Source organism: Mastigoproctus giganteus, chromosome 8 (assembly GCF_048544385.1).
Source record: "Mastigoproctus giganteus isolate SK-2022 chromosome 8, ASM4854438v1, whole genome shotgun sequence".
Classification (NCBI taxonomy): domain Eukaryota; kingdom Metazoa; phylum Arthropoda; class Arachnida; order Uropygi; family Thelyphonidae; genus Mastigoproctus; species Mastigoproctus giganteus.
In genome coordinates this window covers 198855185-198873051 of record NC_143582.1, presented here as the reverse complement: position 1 = coordinate 198873051, position 17867 = coordinate 198855185, and the positions used below count along the sequence as shown (strand labels likewise).

The window sequence follows — 17867 nt, the reverse complement described above, 5'->3', positions numbered from 1 at the left end:
ACTTCTATATAACATACCTTAAATAGCATTTCAGATATACTCTATGAGGTGTGTGTGTGTGTGTAAAATAACCATCAGTGCTAAAGAACCAATCATTTCACTAAACACAAAATATATTATTTTCTGTGATTCAATTCGATGATATTGAAGATTCCAATTCCGAAAAAGCATGTCAATATTTATTTAAAGTGTATACTGTAGTGTAGGCACTATATGACTAACACAACCCAGTGAGGAGATATATCCACAGTATGTGAGGTACGATACTGAGGCAACTCACAGTAATATGCCTCCACAATATGAGATCAATACATTAAGTAGAAAACCTAGTTTGCTCATTACTATGTATAAAATGAGGCTTTTCCCTGCCTGTATTAATGATTTATAGCTCTTTAAACATGAGTCATTTGTCCAAAATTTGTTTAGGTTTTTTTAACAGCTGTAACATCTCACATGTCCTGGATTTCTCTCATTACTGGATTGATCAGGTCTTCAGTCTCCACTGACATGGTTTCATAAAGGTGGTCTGACCTCTACTGTTTTCTCATCGTTCTCTCTCTGTTTCTCTCACCCTCATCTGCAAATTATTTGATGTTTTCTATTCTCTGTCAGAAGCCTATTTGAGCATTCATTTTTTTTTATCCCAAATTAAAACTGTTAGGTATGCCAAACTGGCAGCCCTGTAACATTTTAGTGTGATTCTCCCCCCTCCAAAGTGCTGTCAACTTTCATAAGTTAGCAGTATTAAACTTACATGAAAATAATAGTAAATGGTGATACTTAAAGGAGACACACTAATATAATATTAAAATAAAATTCATAACTTATACTAATCTTCATAAATACTAACAGTTATGAGATAGCGTAATTTTTCACAAAGGGAAATATATGAAAATATTCATTTTTATTTCTCTCAGTAATGTCATTGGGGTACTGTGGGCATACAGTGGGCAAACTGTTCTCCCTGAGAACCATTTGTGCAGTCCATGAAGAATTCTAACACTGGGTTAATGAATACATTCTAAGAGTACTTTTATTTAGAGTAGTGCAATACTGAGGCAACTCATTGTGAAGTGCTTCTGCAATATGACAGTGATGCATTAAATAGCAAACCCAGCTTGCTCACTGATACATGCAAAACAAAGGTTGGCATACCTGTATAATAATGTTCTCTAGCTCTTGTGGCATGAGGCTTTTGCCCTAAACTTATTTGATACAGCAAATAAAATATTATTTAAAGTTAGAAAACAGGCCTTGTGCATCAGGTTGCATTATATCATTAAAGTTTCTTGCGATGACCGACTAACTGGTTAAAATAAATTTTATTAAAATAAAAATGATATATACATAAGATAAAACAGAAATAAAATAAGATAAAAGCATTAAAATACAAGATAAGAGAGTTAAAATATATATAATAAAAGCATTAAAATACATAGATAGTAGCTTTCGAAGCAGAGTGCCACTTCATCAGCTAGTGTGTGAATGGTGTACTTCAGTATATATTAATGGTTACAATAGCACAAGTCAGCTGGGCATGATCATGTATCACGAGTCTGGTGTCGGTAAAGCAGAATTACGTACACGTGATTTGGCTGAACAGAGAGTGTCATTGAACATGATCATGCCACCTGTTAAACACAGATTGAGAGCAGTACAGATATCATCTGTAGAGAGCGAGGTTCTATCTCCCATGTGGCATCCCTGCTCAAAAGACGTCTTGCGCAGGCAATAGCTGCTCTCAATCTGTGTTTAACAGGGGGTGTGATCATGTTCAATGACTCTCTGTTCCGCCAAATACAGGGCACAGCAATGGGTGCCCCTGTTAGTCATATCGTGGCCAATATCGCCATGGAGGAACCTGAGAGTCAGATTTTCATGAACTTACCTATTCCTATCACTCTCAGGTGTCGTTACGTTGACGATATTTTTGCAATTGTACCGTGAGGATCAAAATCTGGGCTGCTGCAATATCTCAATTCCCTGTTGCCCAACACTCAGTTTACAATTGAACTAGAAGTTGATAATATCCTTCCTTTTTTGGATGTGTTAGTCCAGCACATGGATTCGCGTTTAGTAACTTCCGTTTTTAGGAAGCCAATGTGTGCACGCCAATTTACCAATTATGGCTCTGCGCACACCCCTGGTCATTTACATAGCACTGCTCGCACCTTATTCTCCCATGCTTGGATGCACTCTAGTTCGACTGGTGACAGGCAGTTGGAGATTTCTAAAATTAGGGCGGAGCTTTCAAATTGCGGCTATCCACCTCATGTTCTAGATAGCTGTGAGCTTCAGGCTCACGAATTTGTTACAAAATCTAACCCGCCTTGCTTCAATCAATTTATCTCTACCGCCTACATCCCCTATTATCCAGGAGTATCGGAACGTCTTGTTAGGATTTTGCGTCACCATCATATACGATGTGTGCAATTTCCAGGGAGGAAATTACGATCTATTATTTCTAAGGTAAAAACACCAGTTCCTCCTTTCGTATGGAGTGGTTCCGTATACCGTATTATGTGTCCGGATTGTGGGGTGTGGTATGTATGTGAATCTGGTAGAAGATTAAAAGATTGGGTTTCTGAGCATGAGGTGGCTCTGCGAACCGCTAATTTTGAACGCTCCACAGTCACCGAACATTATTGGGTTGAGCAGCACAATCTTGATCCCCAATGGGATATTGAAATTGTCAACTGTTCACGTGATTACTGCCAGCACTCATGGCTTGAAGCACTACACATAGCCACCAATAATAGTACTATGAATCGGATGAGGGGAGTACCCTTACACCCTATTATAGAATGTACTGTACTGCAGTGCGATGAGCGCTGGCGATCAACACGTGTAGGTAATTCTGCTTTACCGACACCAGACTCGTGATACATGATAATGCCCAGCTGACTTATGCTATTGTAACCATTAATATATACTGAAGTACACCATTCACACACTAGCTGATGAAGTGGCACTCCGCTTCGAAAGCTACTATCTATGTATTTTAACACTTTTATTATATATATTTTAACTCTCTTATCTATGTATTTTAATGCTTTTATTATATATATTTTAACTCTCTTATCTTGTATTTTAATGCTTTTATCTTATTTTATTTCTGTTTTATCTTATGTATATATCATTTTTATTTTAATAAAATTCATTTTAACCAGTTAGTTGGTCGTCGCAAGAAACTTTGATGATATTACTTAAAGTGTGAAATATCTTTAATTATACAATATTTAATATTACCTGAAGAGTAATTTCCAAAAGCACCCAAATCCTCTACTGGTGGCAACTTCAGCACTATAACTAACAGTCATCCTCAAGACTCAGTTATTTTCCTGTTTTATAATGCAAAAGGGACAAATAAGTAAATCAACATAAGAAGAAATGCAATTATATTTGGATTTAATTAATGAGATTTTTATAGAACATTTTAAAAATATTAAAAAATTACTCTACCTTGGATTGGATTTGGATTTTATTCATGCAAAAGCGATTAAGGCTATGGTGCACAACTCTACCTTGGATACATTTTTTCAAATCTATTATTATCACAAAAGTTACTTTCATTTCTTATATATTATTATTCAAAGATTTTATCACATTATTATTCAAAGATTTTATTTACATTTTGTCAAAGCTGCCAAATCTACATGTATGTTAGATTTATAGAAGAACAATATTAACAAAACTTAACACAAATACACTTTACTGCATTTTTTGGCTGAAATTGTTTAAATTTGAAAAAATATCACAACTACGTTAATTAATTACCTTAAATTTATATCATAAACTTAATACCAATAAAACATTTAGAGAAGGGCCTTTCTTTAATCTGATTTTGATGCTGACAAGGGATTTTTCTGTCTTTGGGCAGAAAACACATTATCAGTAGTGATTATTCATGATTAAGAATCTGCAGATAAAAGACCCACTAAGTGGAAGTGATCACAATGGGAGATCACAAAGCCAGATGTAGGATTTACTTAAATAGGAGGAGGGAGTATATGATGAGAGCCTTGTCGATCAATTCAGCCCTGGAAAGATTGTGCAAGGCTCAAGGGGTAGAATTTATTTCAGCCTGGTCTGTACTTGTTAACAGGAGAGACTGCTTCTACAGGGATGGGATACACTTAAATAGAAAGGGTGCAAGAATATTTGCTGATGCTATCGAGGCAGTGTTAGGTGGGTCGGAAAACTGCTAGCTTGGTGGGGGATACAAGGACTAATAGATTAACAGTAGCCACTGGCAGAGGTGAAAGTGATTCTTGCACTGCTTCTATTGGAATGAGTAGCAGCCTGGAAAACAAGATGCAGGATATTTCAGAGACTGCTGAGAGTCATTGTGGTATAAGTAAACACATGGGTTGTGTTAGGGTTGCTAAGAACAGGAACAGGTGCATGTATACTTGCGTGTACACCAATGCTAGAAGTTTAGTAAATAAATTTGATGAATTTGAGGTATTGCACAAAACATCAAAGGCAGATATTGTTGGGATATCAGAGACGTGGTGTCACACAGCTATACGGAATGCAGAACTGGAATTTGGAGAGTACAATGTGTACAGAAAGGATAGACAGGATAGGAAGGGAGGAGGGGTTATGCTATTAGTTAAGAAACACACAAAATCCAAGGAAGTGAAGCCAGTCGACATCGCTGAACAGTGCAGTGTCGAGTCAGTTTGGTGTGACATAAGCATTGGAAGATCAAAATTGAGAGTAGGAGTGTGCTATAGGCCTAATGACTCTGATGAGTATAATAAGAAACTGTACAGGGAAATAGAGTGGGCCAGTAAATCAGAGAGTTTTATAATCGGGGGATTTTAATTTCCCAGATATTGACTGGAATTTGTGGGTTGGTCACTCACACACTAGCAAGGCTTTTGTGGATTTATTGCATGATTGTTTTCTACATCAGCATGTTCGGGAGGCAACTAGAGGGAGTAATACTCTTGATCTGATTATCAGTAGTGATTCTTCATGCATTAAGAATCTGCAGATAAAGGAACCACTAGGAGGCAGTGATCACAGTGTGCTGAAGTTGGATTTACTCAAAGAGATAACTACCATCAGGGGTAAAGGGAAGGGTTTTTGCTTTCGTAAAGGCAACTACGATGGTCTGAGATAGTATTTAAATTCTATACAGTGGGACCAACTGATGATATTACCAACAGCAAATTTAAAATGGGAAGCTTTCAAAGACCTTCTCTTGGAAGCTACTAGGCTTTACATACCAACTAAGAAATATTGTTCAAGGTTTAGGCCTAAATGGATGTCAGATGAACTAATGAGAAGAAAAATGCATGGGATACATATAAATTAATGGGTGACATGGAAGCCTATGATAGATATAAGCTGGTCTGTAACCAAGTCACAAAGGAGATTAGGCAGGCAAAGACAGATTATGAGAAATCCTTGGCAAAGTATGCAAGGAAAAACAGAAAAGAATTCTTTATCTATGTAAACTCTAGAAGGAAAGGGATGAATCAGATTGGTCCACTGGATATTGATGGTTCAACAGTTGAGGATCCTGCTCAGGTGGCTAACAAACTAAACGAGTATTCTGCATCTACATTTACACATGAGCAGTTATTCAGGAAGGGGAATGCCAGAGGTGAAGTAAACTCTGGCAGTGAGCTAGATGATTTTGTAATAACTGAGAGGAAAGTGGAGGAGAAATTGTTGAGGATAAACATAAAAAAGGCACCCGGGGTGAATGTAATCTATCCAGTTATATTAAAGGAGGCAGCAAAGGAAGTAAGCAAACCCTTAGCCATAATTATGAGAGCTTCTTTGGACTCAGGGGAGGTACCCATAGACTGGAAATGTGCAAATGTGACACCAATTCACAAAGGAGGTTCAAAGGCTGACACAAGTAATTATAGATCTGCAAGTTTAACTCCTGTTCCAGGAAAATTAATGGAGGCACTGGTTAAAGAAGCACTGCAGGATTATCTAGACAAGACTTTAGTTATAGCTCGGACACAGCATGGTTTTGTTAAGGGAGTCTTGCTTGACCAATTTGATTGGATATTATGATATTGTAACAAAAGAACTGGATGCAGGGAATAACTTTGATATTATATATTTGGATCTTAGAAAGGCTTTTGATACTGTTGCACATGGAAGACTGCTGCACAAATTGGAGCAGTGTGGCATTGGAGGCAAATTGCTGCTATGGATAAATGGATGGTTGAGGGGGAGAAGACAGAGAGTGGTAATCAATGGACACAGCTCATCGTGGACTAATGTTATTAGTGGAGTCCCTCAGGGTTCAGTTGTCCACCGCATATCCCCGGAGCAATATGGCCTTAGTTGCTAATGCTCCTAAAAACCAAAATAACAAACAATAACTAACAATCAGGGTTCAGTGTTGTGTCCATTATTGTTTTCTGTATTTACAAATGATATTGATGATGGTATATCAAGCTTAATGTCCAAGTTTGCAGACGATACAAAGGTTGGCAGGGTTGTTAAGGACACTACTGACACTATGCTGCTGCAACAGGATCTGGAAAGGTTGAACAGATGGGCTGAGAGGTGGCAAATGTAGTTTAACATTGACAAATGTAAAGTACTACATATTGGAAACAGTAACCCCAGAGCAAAGTATCAACTCTGTGGTACTACACTGACAGTGGTAGAGAATGAAAAGGACCTGGGGGTAATTGTGCAGGCAGATATGAAGTTCTCTGAGCAGTGCAGACGGGCTGCAAGAGTAGCTCATGGTGTCTTGTCAATGATATACAGGAATTTTTCTAGCAGGGTAAGGAGGTGATTATTCCCTTGTATAAGGCAATGGCCAGGCCACACCTTGGGTACTGTATACAGGTCAGGAGGCCTCATTTCAAGGAGGATGTAGAGCTGCTGGAATGAGTACAGAGAAGGGCAACAAGATTAGTGAATGGAACAAAGGGTTGCGCTTACGAAGAAAGGCTTAAGTTTTGCAAATTACAGTGTCTGGGACTAGGCACCGGCGAGGTGATCTGATAGAGGTGTATAAAGCCCTGAATGGTTTGAGCATGGTCAATGCCGATGGGATTCTTCCTCTTGCTCAGAATAATCACCTGAGAGGGCATAAATTCAAATTGAGGAAAGACAGATGTAGGATAGATGTGCGGAAATTTTCCTTTAGCCAGCTTTAGCCAAAAATTTGCGTTTTTTCTTGAGATCCCAAGAAAAAAATTATTTTATCATTTTGGCCACTTGTTACTTTTGCCATGTGCCCTGCACTCTCACTTGTTTATTTAAGAACAGTGCCAATGTAAGTATCTATAGAAAATGCATTTAGCAGAATCAGAATGTTTATGAGATAGCAAATGGAGAGACTTTGTTAGAGATGGGTTGTTAATTAACCTAACTGCTCTCTTTTGAATGAAGTCTAGAAGCCTGAGAAAGGTTTTGGGGAACACCACTCCAGATGAGGGAAAATATTCCACAGTACAGCAGATTTGAGATTTGTACAGATTGAGCAGCTGTTTGGAAGAAAAGTAATGCTGAGAGCAAAAGAGAAAACTCAATTTTTTAGGTGCAGAAGATGCAATATTTGTGAGGTGCTTATGCTAAGGGAGAGATTAGAAGTGAGGGTAATCTCTAATAGAAATATGTGATCTTGTCTAGAAATCAGAGTGTAATCAAAGATAAGCATAGGAGCAGAAGAATCCTTTTTTGCAAAATATAAGACAGGACTGAGTTTTAGAAATATTGAAATAAACTAAGTTACCTTTGCCCATTAGAGAAATATTTGGAAATCAGAATTTAAGGAATTGGTAGTGGATATTTGAGAAGTTGAAGCTGTTTGTGCAGGGTAAGGTTTCACAAACTGGCAGGTGAAATGCTGTCTTATCATCAGTAAAACTATGGATAGGATTTCTTGTCAATGGAAGAAGATCAATAATATACAAGAAGAAAAGAGTGGGAGAAAGAACTGAACCTTAGGAAACACCTGCATTAGAGTAGAAGTTAGGAGGGAGAGAGAGAGAGAGAGAGAGAGAGAGAGAGAGAGAGAGAGAGAGAGAGAGAGAGAGAGAGCCATCTACCATCATCTGCAGTAGTGATCAGAGAGAAAACTGGATATCCAATTACAAAAAACAGTTGGCAAACCATAAGATGGAAATTTATTTAGAAGACCTTTACCCCAAAAATTATCAAAAGCCTTTGACGTGTCAAGGACAATTACTTGAGTTTCACCAACCTTTTCCATTGAATTTGTCCATAGATGGATAACATAAGTCACACTAATGGATCAACAATGATGGAATCCATATGGGTGATTATTGATCAGATAGAAGGTTTCTAGATAGTTTGGGAGTTGGTGCTTAATGGATTTCTCCATTACTTTAGAAAGAGTAGAAGTAAGTGCAATGGGATGATACTTGGATGGAAAGGATATGTCACCCTTTTTTGGAGCTAGCTGGATATGAGCAAATTTACAATTAGAAGAGAAATCACCATGAAATAAGTAAGTATAAAAAGGTGACACAGAACAGGAGTAAGCTCAGGAGTATAGGTTTGGAGAACAAGTGAGAGATAAATCATCAGGACCTGACACTTTCTTGGTATCAGTTTTGACAAAGGTGGGAATAGAGATGGGCAAAAGTTTTGGCAAATAGCTTTTGGCATGCCAATGCTATTTAGTATTCTGGTCTCTTGAGATGAGAACACTTGACTACCATTCGGACAAGAACCAAGTTTGCTACTCTTAGCCTGTTCAAAATCTTGTTTCGACTAATTAATAACTGCTTTACAATTGTTGCAAGCTTTTGTATGAGCTTTAGATGCAAGAAATTGTGATATGCGACCTTCTTATCTTGAATAGTCTTAGCAAAATAATTGAAAAATCATGGTTTAGATAAAGGTCAAGATTTTAAGGTGGAGTGTGGAATAAAGGATTTCACTGATATGATCTGAGCAAATATTGACATCTGAAGATTTAAAACAGTAATCCAACCAATGAAAAGAAGGAAAGAAATTTTGAAGATCATCCCATTTTGCATTCTTATCTGGCCAAACAACACAAGGTTGAGAATGGTCAAAAGAGAAAGGCTCCACTGGAGAAGAGACCATCACCAAATTGTGATCTGAGGTGTCTAGAGGACCATGCACTTGGAAGGTTGGTTTGTGAGAAAAAAGATCAACAGCGTTGGCTGTGTGTAGTAATTGCAAAAGCCTTAGCATCTTGACCATATGGGTCCACGTGACTAGAAAATGGAAATCAGCTGGAGTTGAGAACATTAAAATCACCAAGGAAAATTAGCTCACTGTTAGGAAAGTTGGACTGGTGAAGAAAGTGAAGTTTTCAAAGTGAGAAAGTTATTATTATTATTAGTCACATGGTGCAAGGAAGCCTGAGGTTTATGCTGCACTAGCCAAAAAAAAATTTTTCTGAATTACCCAGAGAGAGAGAGAGATAAGTAGAAGGGAATCACCAAGAAAAAGAAAATGATGATATCCAGCTCAGGACTCTGGGTGTGCTAAGCCGGGGTTCACCAGATGTGAACCCCTGGGGTAAAATTACAGACTTCCAAGTGATTACTGAAGTTGGGAGAACAACAGAGGCAACAGATGAATAACTGGATAGAGAGAATTTAAGCCAGAGAAGATAAAAAATAAAAAAGAGGAGGAGATTCCAAATTGCTAAGTCTTTGAAAGGGAATATCAGAATAGACTCACACACAAGTACCACCTTTGAAGTGAAAGGAATCACACAGCTAATAATTAGGACAACTGAGATGAGCAGTGGTTGAATCAACCGGTAATTGCGATTCTGTAAGAAAAGGTATGTACAGATTGGCAGACTAAGTGGAGATGGAAATCGTTGAGACTGGAACTGAGACTACATATACTTGTGAAATGAACGAGGAAGTGATTGGATGATTTTTTTTTTGATTTTTTTTGCAGATAAGTTTATTCTATTAGTTAGATTATTCCCAATGTATTCAGTAGTGAGGCATGTGTTGATATGCCTCAGTAGTGAGGCGTATCAACACATGCAAAATAAACAGTATGCATTCTCATTCACCAGTGATGCTTTTAATTAAGGGTGTCATGAACATTAATTTTGTAATTTCAAATGATAAAAGTACTGTATAGCAAATTGGACAAAACTAATTAATGAAACTAAATTAATAGGTATTATTTGTTTATAATTCAAATTTGTATAAAGATTTCCACAGTAAAAGCATGTTATCATATATCTTATTGTAATTTCTTTTTTAACAATTTATGCAGAGGGCTGCACGATGGTCCTGAATAAGCCATGGTTTTTTAAGTGTTTTAATTATTAATTAAGTGTTATGATTGGTGACCACTTCAATAGATGAGTCACAAAGTCAAACTGTGCATCTAGCTTAACTCTCCACTGATGCACAATGAGCCAATATCATTATTTATTATTACTGATAACTTTCATTTTAAAATATTTTTTTATTTTAAATATATGATATTTTGATTTCTTTTTAACTTCTGGAATGTCGTTCCGGCAGAAAAAAAACCCTGGTTATAGATAAAGGGATGGTTTAATGAGAGAAGACAGAGAGGTATCCTCAACCTATGAGGAATTCACTTGACATAATGGTTGAAGTAACGCAAGGATATTCATATAGCCTACAAGTATCAAAATTCACACTAAGAGAAATTATATAAAATTTATGGGAACATAACAAGAACCTCCATTTGGGATTTGTTTAACTGAAAGTTAGTAATTCTGCATTTAGGAACAACCATTAATGAAGATGAAAGATTACATATGGAGAACAACAAATTATGTAAGGTAGGAGGTTTAAGATGCTAGTTAAATAAATTCATTTGAAGAAAGAGGGAAATTAGCTAAAAGACAAAAATTAGCAATTTTAAACAGTTTTTAAGACAATTTTATTCTAGCACTGGGTAAAAAATAAAGGAAATAATCAAAAATTGGAATCTTCAGAAATGTGAGTTTTAAGAAATATAAATAGAGCTGACAAATGGAGGTAAAGGTAAGATCATATTATCTAAGTAAGATCATAAGAAAAAATCTCATTGAGGATAAAAATATTCAATGATAAGTAAAGCAAACTTAAAATAGTATGGGTATGTAGAAATGATGGAATGCAGGAAGCTAAACAGATACAGTATTTGAAGCAAAATTTAATAATAACAGGCTTCAAGGCATACTAAGAGGATGTTTGTTGTTTGGTTTTTAGGAGCATTAGCAACTAAGGCCATATTGCTCCGGGATATGCGGTGGTCATTCCCTGACCTTTCCGCATCCTCCATATTTGGTGGCGACAGGCTCGAACCCCGGTCTAATCAAGAAGCGTGTGCTATGCACTGCTGCTCCTTCCCACCTGGCTACGGAGGCGCCGCATACTAAGAGGAGGATGGATCAGTAGTGTCATGCAAGCATTAAAAGAAGAGGGCTTATGGTGGCCATGGCTTAAAAATCATAACAGGAAACAGAACAGAATTGAAGAAAATGGTGAATCGAAGGCCAACAGTTCAGAATCACTGATTTGTACTATCACAGCAACCTGTACAGCCACTGGATACACACAAATTAGGATGACAATGTTATATATATATATATTTATTGTATTACATTACAGTTACCTAACTCTAAATTGGTCAAAATTATAAAATTACAATAATATTTATAACACTCACAGAACTGTGAAGTTATATCTTACAATCACAGAAGAACCACACAGAATGCTGTTCATCGTTACTGTATCTATAAATGTCTCTTTTCATGATATTTTGGAGTTTACTGTTCAAGGATATTCATATGGCCTACATTAGACTCCATTCAGATCATTTGGTAAAAATGCCGTTGGCTTCCTACTCATCAAGGTTAAGGTAAAATACGTTACACAGTTAAATGTACCTTTATGTGGTCATCTGAGACAGGTACCAACTTCCCATAACTGCAATGAGTGTCAGAAATTATCTGAATGGTACTGAAATCCTGCTGTTAAAAAAAAAAAAAAGGATTAAATATCAATTGTTTTATAAGTATAGTACCTCTTCTAAGTCTAACATATTATATACTTTTGTTTTAGCTTTTTCTAATGTGTTACACGATATAGGTCGAGACAAAGAAGAGTTGGTTGTCTGTCTATATCAGTAGTATCTCTTCCCAAGAAATTTCCTTGGGAAGAGAGTAAAAAATTATATCTAAAATCTAGGGGGAAGTATCTCCCCAATTCTTCCTTCTAATGCTTATGTCACTAATAACATTCAAAGGGCTAATGAAAAGTTGTAAAATGGGCTCTAATTAAAAAATATTACTACCCTCTCCTTTTGGATGGACCCATAATTTGCTAGCTAGATGACTATTTCTGTTATTAGAAGATTCCAAATTTCCAAAGGATATTTTTTATATAGTAGCAAATGGTAGAAACAGAAAAAAAAACAATAAATATTATATTTCCAAGAAATTTAAAATTTCTAGAATCGTGGATTATATAAAGCAGTCAATTTGAAAATTCTATGCATTTTTTCATTCAATTTCTCTCTGTCTTGGGGACACCTTGGTTTCTCCAGTGACAGAAGCAAATTTTCAGCCATCAAGACTCTAATGTGAGCTTATGCTCACATTAGATTTGACAATAACTACAAGTCAAAAGAATTGCTAAATACTGTTTTAAACAAATAATATCACCAAAGCAAACAAAAAAAAAAGTGGATCCAGTATTTGTTTAAAACTCAGAACATCACTGTAATAGCCGTTTCAAGACTTACTGGTCTGTCATCATGAGACACCAGTAAGTTTCTCATTCTTATAATATACAGCACAGAAAGTGTTTTTTTCTTTTTGACAGAAATTAGACAGTTTTCAACTAGACTGCAACTAGACTACTCTTTCCCAGAAACTACCTTTTGGTGGTTTCTGGAAAAGTGTGGTCTAGTTGAAAAATGCCTTCTAAATAATGATATCCTCCTTTCTTTCTTTTCCTATCACAGCATAAGTTTCACTTATGTATTGGTTATAACGAAAAAAGTAAAAGGTAAAATACAGCCATTATCAATCCACTGCAGGATGGAAGCCTCCTCAATGATCCATGTTGAGGAAAATGGACCATAATCTGCCACTTCCAGTGTGGATTGGCAGATCGACCGTATTTAGCAGTCAGGAGCTTGAACCCTGGTCTACTTGAAGAGCATGTGCTACTGCAGTTCCGCTCCTGACCACTCAGCTACAGAAGCCTCATTGGTTATAATAGAGTTATTATTAATTTATAATGCTGTATCTATATTTAAAATTTCCTAGCTTCAAAATAAACACACCAATTTATTTGTCAGATTAAGTTCTTATGCAGCCATTTTGAAATTAATAAAGAATCGAGTAAGAAGTAAGCCAATTTATTTACAAAAAATTGTAAATAAATTGTCAATGTCAAATAAGGTCTCTAACAAACCCAAAACTCTGATTACAGATCTGATATATATATATATATATATATATTTAAACCCAAACATGTGTCATTTGAAAAAAATCAATGAATGGATTGATCCACCATGTTGCAAAGTGATCACATCAATCTGTAATTACTTTTCAACAGGTGACAGTAGCCTATTAAAAAAGGTGATAATTCCTTCTTTCCTCCACTTTCATTCTTTTCTTCTTGCAAGTGCATTGCAAGATTACAGAAGCCAATTCAGAAGAACAGTGCCCATGGAAGTATCTGTAGAAAAGGCATGCAGCAGAAACAGTACGTCTATGAGACAGATAGTGGAGAGACTCTGTTAGAAAGGAGTCATTAATTAACCTAACTGCCCTCTTCTGAATGGAACCTAAAGCCTGAGAGAGGTTTTCGGGGCACCACCCCAGATGTGGGAACAATATTCCATGGTAGGGCAGATTTGCAATTTGTATAGAGTGAACAGCTGTTTGGAAGAAAAGTAAAGGAGAAAACCAAGTTTTTTAGATGCAGAGGAAGCAATATTTGTAATGTGCTTGTGCCAAGAGAGATTAGAAGTCAGGGTAATCCCCAAAAGAGATATATCATTTTGCATAGAAATCGGAGTGTCACTAAAGATAAGCATAGGAGCAGAAGAATCCTTTTTGCGAGATACAAGACAAAACTGAGTTTTAGAAGGATTGAAATCAACTAAGTTGTCTTTGCCCCACTGGAGAATTACCTGAAGGTCAGCGTTTAAGGAATTGGTGGCGAATATTCAAGAAGTTGAAGTTGATTGAGCGGGGCAAGGTTTTTCAAAATGGAAAGTGGAATGCAATGTGCTATCATCGGCAAAACTATGGATAGAATTTCCAGTCAGTGGAAGAAGGTCATTAATATACAAGAGGAAAAGAGTTGGGGAAAGAACTGAACCTCGGGGGACACCGGCATTTGTGGAGAAGTTAGAAGACAGAGAGCCATCTACCATCACCCTCAGTGAGCAATAAGAGAGAAAACTGGATAACCAATTACAAAAAACAGTTGGCAAACCATAAGATGGAAGCTTGTTTAGAAGACCTTTATCAATCCAAATATTACTTTTCCTTACTAAAATTAAATTTTAAAAAGCTCTGAAATCCTACCAGTCCCATATTTGGATTGAAATCCCATCTTGGCCTTGATGTACCGGATCATTCTGTATTCCCCTCTTCCACGCCCAACTTTTTTAGCTCTTTTGTGCTCAACACCCACTGTTCACCAGCTGCAACTCATAACACTTTTCAAGGAAAATTTTTCATTTGCTTCCTCTGTTAAAGATTTGAGAAATCTATGTTGAATGTGGTAGTTGAAACCCATTTGTCTAGATTTTTCATAAGGAAGTGCCATTGGGTTAATGTAGCTAAGTTGTATGTATATCTTTATAAAATAAAAGATATTTAGGGAAAGAAACATCTTGATGAGATTGTTCTGATGTTAAAAAAAAATTGATTTGAAACCCATTCCTACAGTTCTGCAGGTTCAAAATAAAAATTACAGTTCACTATCTGTCCTCCATAACAGTAAACTAGGCTCACCATTTATCACTCATTTGTAGAGGACTAGGTTTGAAATTTTCCCTAAGACTGAAGAAATTTTTAAAGGTCTCTTTGAGCAGGACTGTAGTTAGCCAATATCAGCATTGCAAGTCAGCCCATGAAAACATATTGTACAGAAATAATACACATAGAGAGAGAGAGAGAGAGAGAGAGAGAGAGAGAGAGAGAGAGAGAGAGAGAGAGATCACGAGCAGGAACACATGAATTCTGGCATTATAACCAGCTATAGTCAATGTCAATCCACCAAGAAATTGTAAATGAAGGATTTCTAAAATCTATTAATTGTAGTGATAAAGATATTTAATGATTAAAAAGTAATCATTAAAACTACCTGTTATTTTTTCCTTCTAAAACCATACAAAACAGTTATATAGGTAGATTGGATATTACTGTTTACTGAAATTAGTTTAATATCTGTAATATATATATATATTTTTAAAAAATTTTTTTTTTGCATCAAAGCAGATGGGACCTCATAATATAGCAAGCATACTATAACAACGTGTTTTTCAGGGATGACAGAATTTTAACTATGTAAGCTTTGCTGAAAAGTTTTGAATAAAAATTGGCAATGAATTAATATGGGTGTATCAGGTAGTCCCAGATTTGATCTGTTCAACACCTTAAAGCATAATCTGTATCATTCCACTAATGTGGCAGCTTGTGCACAAGAGATGTAAAAAATTAAACACATATAAAGCATTTTTTAAGAAGCATTTGTACTAGTTTTTAACTGATTTAATATATTTTGTAGCGAGATCAGGAAGCCTCATTTCAGGAGGAATGTGGATATGTTGGAATGAGTGCAAAGAACAACAATAAGATTAATCAAGGATGCAAAAAGGTACTCTTATGATTAAAGACTTCAGTTCTGCAAATTGAAACAGCTGCAAACTAGGAATCTGCATGGTTAGCCTGATTGCAGTGTTTAAGGCCTTAAATGGATTGAGTAAATTAATGGATGGTATCCTAACATTTGATAAAATGGCACACATAAGAGTACATAAATTTAAATTGAAAAACAGTTGTAGGATAGATAAGTGAAAATTCTCTTTCAGCCAGAACACGATTAATTGTTGAACAAGCTTCTAACTGGTGTTGTGGAGGTCGGTAGTTTGAATATATTTAAGGAAGAATTAGACAAAACGTTAGAGGGTATGGACAAATCAGGTGAGTAAGTTGGGGTTTTTTTTGCTGATACTGTATGTGGGGTTTAGGGTCAAAGAATGTTAACTACAAAATTGCATTTTTGCTTTGAGACAACTTTAGTTATACTATATACACCAATGAGCCAAAACATTATGACTACCTACCTAATATGATGTTGGTTCTCCACATGCAGCCAAAACAGCTCGTACCCAGCAAGGCATGGACACTACAAGATTTCTAAATGTGTCTTGTGGTATCTGGTACCAACACGTAACCAGCAGATCCTTTAACTCCTGCAAGGTTCGTGGTTGAGATGCTGCAGATTGGAGTTGCTGTTCCAACACAAACCACAGATGCTCGATGGGATTGATTTCTGGAGAATTTGGAGGCCAGGGCAATACCTGGAAGTCTTCCTCATGTTCCACGAACCAGTCTCAAACAATCTGGGTGGTGTGGCATTGCGCATTATCCTGCATTACCGTTGCCATGAAAGGGTGTACCTGGTCAGCAATGATGTTTAGGTAGGTGGTAGATGTCAGCGTGCCCGGCACATGAATGACTGGGCCCAAGGTATCCCAGCAGAACATCACCCAAAGCATGACACCACTGCCACCAGCTTGTTTTCGTCCCACGGTGCATCCAGACATCATCACTTCCCCAGGTAAATGACACACACACGTACCCGGCTGTCCACATGGTGCAACAGGAAACGTGATTCATCGGACCAGATGACCTTCTTCCAATCACTCGAGGTCCAGTTTTCATGCTTTCGTGCCCACTGTAGGTGCTGTCGCTGGTGAAACGTGGTTAGCACAGGCACTTGGAGTAGCCTGCAGTTACGCAGCCCCATTTTCAGCAGGGTTTGATGTATTGTGTGTTGTGACACATTACTCTACAGTCACCCTTCTGTTGCCACGTAACATCTGGGAGAGCCTTTGCTCACCTCAAGCATCGCCGAGCCGTGGTCATCCAACACCTCGCTGGCGGTTCGTGGGTTCCCCCTCCTCGGACCACTTTCGGTAGGTACTAACCACGGATGACTGTGAGCACCCACCGGCTGTGCCGTTTCAGATATGCTCTGAATCAGTCGTATGGCCATTAAAATTTGGCCTTTATCAAACTCGCTTAAGTCCACTGCCTTTCCCAGCTGAAGAACAAGAGTAACACTGATTAATTAAGCTCAGTATCAGGTGTTTTTTATACAGTGTCCCGACCCACGTGCACACGCCGTAGTTCACCTGCAGTTGCTTCGATTTGCATAATGACTCGCTGGTCATAACGTTTTGGCTCATCAGTGTACAAATAACAATGCATATAATGTCATAGAACTGTATCTCTCTAGTACTTTACAAGTTAACTTAGGCTAACTTGTAAACACTTCTACAATAGTTGGAAGTTTGTACATTTCCAGTAAACCAAGAAAATGTCAAAAACATCAACTACAAAATGATTTTGTAGTTAATGTTGTTTGACACTAAACCCTCAATTGCTTCCTTGCATCATTTGCCATTACTAATATTAATATTAATTTAAAGAGATATTAGAAATTTAGGACAAACCACAAGAAACTACACATTACAATTATTATTAGTAGTATGGCATACAATTCTTCAAACTAAACACTTCCACAACAGTTGGAAGTCTGTTCCAACAATCAACTTCTTTCACTCGCTGACTGAAGGCACACACACACCTCTGTACATCTATCCTGCAACTACCCTTCCTCAATTTGAATTTATGT

The 17867-nt window shown here is 37.0% G+C and overlaps 1 protein-coding gene across 1 annotated transcript in view; it reads right to left on the bottom strand.

The window, feature by feature from the left end:
• Positions 1 to 17867, bottom strand: part of LOC150082161 (uncharacterized) — a 184577-nt gene that overhangs the window by 155159 nt on the left and 11551 nt on the right. The window contains exons 2-3 of the mRNA XM_090380441.1: positions 11647 to 11950; positions 3250 to 3341 (exon numbers count right to left, since the gene is read on the bottom strand). Coding sequence (XP_090236567.1) covers positions 3250 to 3320 — 71 coding nt within the window. The 5' untranslated portion in view covers positions 3321 to 3341; positions 11647 to 11950. The remainder of the gene's footprint in view (positions 1 to 3249; positions 3342 to 11646; positions 11951 to 17867) is intronic.